This window comes from Charadrius vociferus, unplaced genomic scaffold (assembly GCF_000708025.1).
Source record: "Charadrius vociferus isolate BGI_N301 unplaced genomic scaffold, ASM70802v2 scaffold819, whole genome shotgun sequence".
NCBI lineage: Eukaryota > Metazoa > Chordata > Aves > Charadriiformes > Charadriidae > Charadrius > Charadrius vociferus.
Window position 1 is genome coordinate 443,228 of NW_009650062.1, and position 1,753 is coordinate 444,980.

At 53.0% G+C, this 1,753-nt stretch overlaps 1 protein-coding gene across 1 annotated transcript in view; it reads left to right on the forward strand.

Annotated features, from left to right (window-relative positions):
- Window positions 1–505: 505 nt before the first annotated feature.
- Window positions 506–1,753, forward strand: part of LOC104292375 (apoptosis facilitator Bcl-2-like protein 14) — a 7,045-nt gene continuing 5,797 nt past the window's right edge. The window contains exon 1 of the mRNA XM_009891746.1: window positions 506–1,316. Coding sequence (XP_009890048.1) covers window positions 506–1,316 — 811 coding nt within the window. The remainder of the gene's footprint in view (window positions 1,317–1,753) is intronic.

A 1,753-nucleotide genomic window follows, 5' to 3' on the forward strand; every position in this document is an offset into this window, starting at 1 on the left:
GTGCTCAGCCAATATTGGCAGTGAGTGAGGATATTAGCAAGAGCCCACGTTGCCCTTGGCTTCTCCAAGGGCTGGAAGCATATGGCCTTGCTGGGGAATGTTGGGTTTTTTGTTGTTTTTTTCTTTTTTTAGCAGCCAATACTTCAAGGTGAGATACTTAAAAACTCTGGGTTGTGCAATTCATGGCAGGGATGGTGCTCCTGGTGTGTAGTTTTTCATCGTAGTATGGAAATAAGTTGTGATAGGAAGATACAGCCCCACGGTACCTGGATGATACCCTGTCCCTCTGCATGATAACCATGCTCTCCCCCTCTGACGTGCCCAGCTCATCTCCCTGCAGTTTCGCTTCCCTTATCAGCAGTGTCTATAGCCCATCATAAAACCCTGTGTGTGCAGCCTGCGTAAGGAGCACTCAGATAACAACCATAAAAGGGGTTGATCATTTACTGGGAATATAAACAGTCTCGGACACCCAAAGCACCCTTGGGCTCCAGCGTTAGCCAAAATGGGGGTGATTTCCATCGTGCCCAACCTGACTGTGCAGCATCCCAGGGAAAGCAAAAACCAGGCTCAAAATGTTGTTTTCTCCCACAGCAACATGAGCACTCTGGCTGTGGAGAAGCCTCCGTGGGATGCGGGGAGGCAGCTGTCGGGCAAGATCCTCTCACTGGACCGGCAAGGGGCCAAGAAAGTGCTGGAGATCTATGTCAGGCGCTCACTGAGCTGCTGCGAAAACTCGCTCGTGGCCAAGAAGAAGCTTCAGGAGGGAGCCAGAAGGCGAGGGAGGAAGGCAGATGGGCTGCAACGGTCAAAAAGTGACTTCTGCAAATATTCCTGTGCCAAACTCAGCCCCAGGAAGGACCAGGAGGAGGGATCCAAAGCATCGGACGTCGATGAGGCTCTGGATGATGAGAGCAAAGCTCCCGGGGAGGTCCCTAAAGAGGAGCCGCAGCCCAAGAGAAAAAGCACAAAAAACTCTTCACAGGGCAAAACCCAACGCACCTGGTTCAAAAGTTTCTTAAATTTTCTCTTCAAGAAGAGCCCTGAGGACCAGAAGGAGAATGCAGGGCAAAAAACAAAGGAGAAAGATGCCAAAGCTCCTCACAGCTCCAAACCAGAAGGAGCTAAAGGACCTGGAGGGGACTTCAGCACGTCCCCACCACTGGGCAGAACCCCAAAGAGGAGACCCAGCCTCAAGAAGGTTTTCTCCTTCAAGAAGCATGTGGAGGAAGAACGGGGAGAGGCGGCAGCCGGGGCGAGGGCCAAGCGACCCAGCTGCCTTCCCCTGCGGCACGTCCAGGCGCCAGCCACACCAGGTGGGACCCCCACCACCCCAAACCTGATCCTAACCCAACCCTATGGCCAACGGGATCTCTGCTGACCTTCCTTTGGGAAAGCAATGTTAGTGCTGGTTCCTAGCCCTAAGCATCACCCTCCTGGTGCTTTCTGGGGTTTGGGATAGGTTTTGGAGACTGATTTCAACCTGCTGCCCCAGGACAGGGTCAATCTGCCCGTCCTTTGAGCACACCTCATTGCTCTGACTTGTGAGCCAGCAAGTTACCCCAAGCACCACCCAGGCACAGTTTTTTCTCCCCTCTGGCAAACGAGGGACATGGTGGTTTAGTTTAAACCTGCATTCAAGACCTGAGATTAAATCTTAAGCCACTCTAAGGCCAATGCTAAGCTGATTTTGATTTGCTGTGGGGAAGGATGGGGGCAGCTGGCCACCGTGGCATGGCAGGCAGAGCCCGTG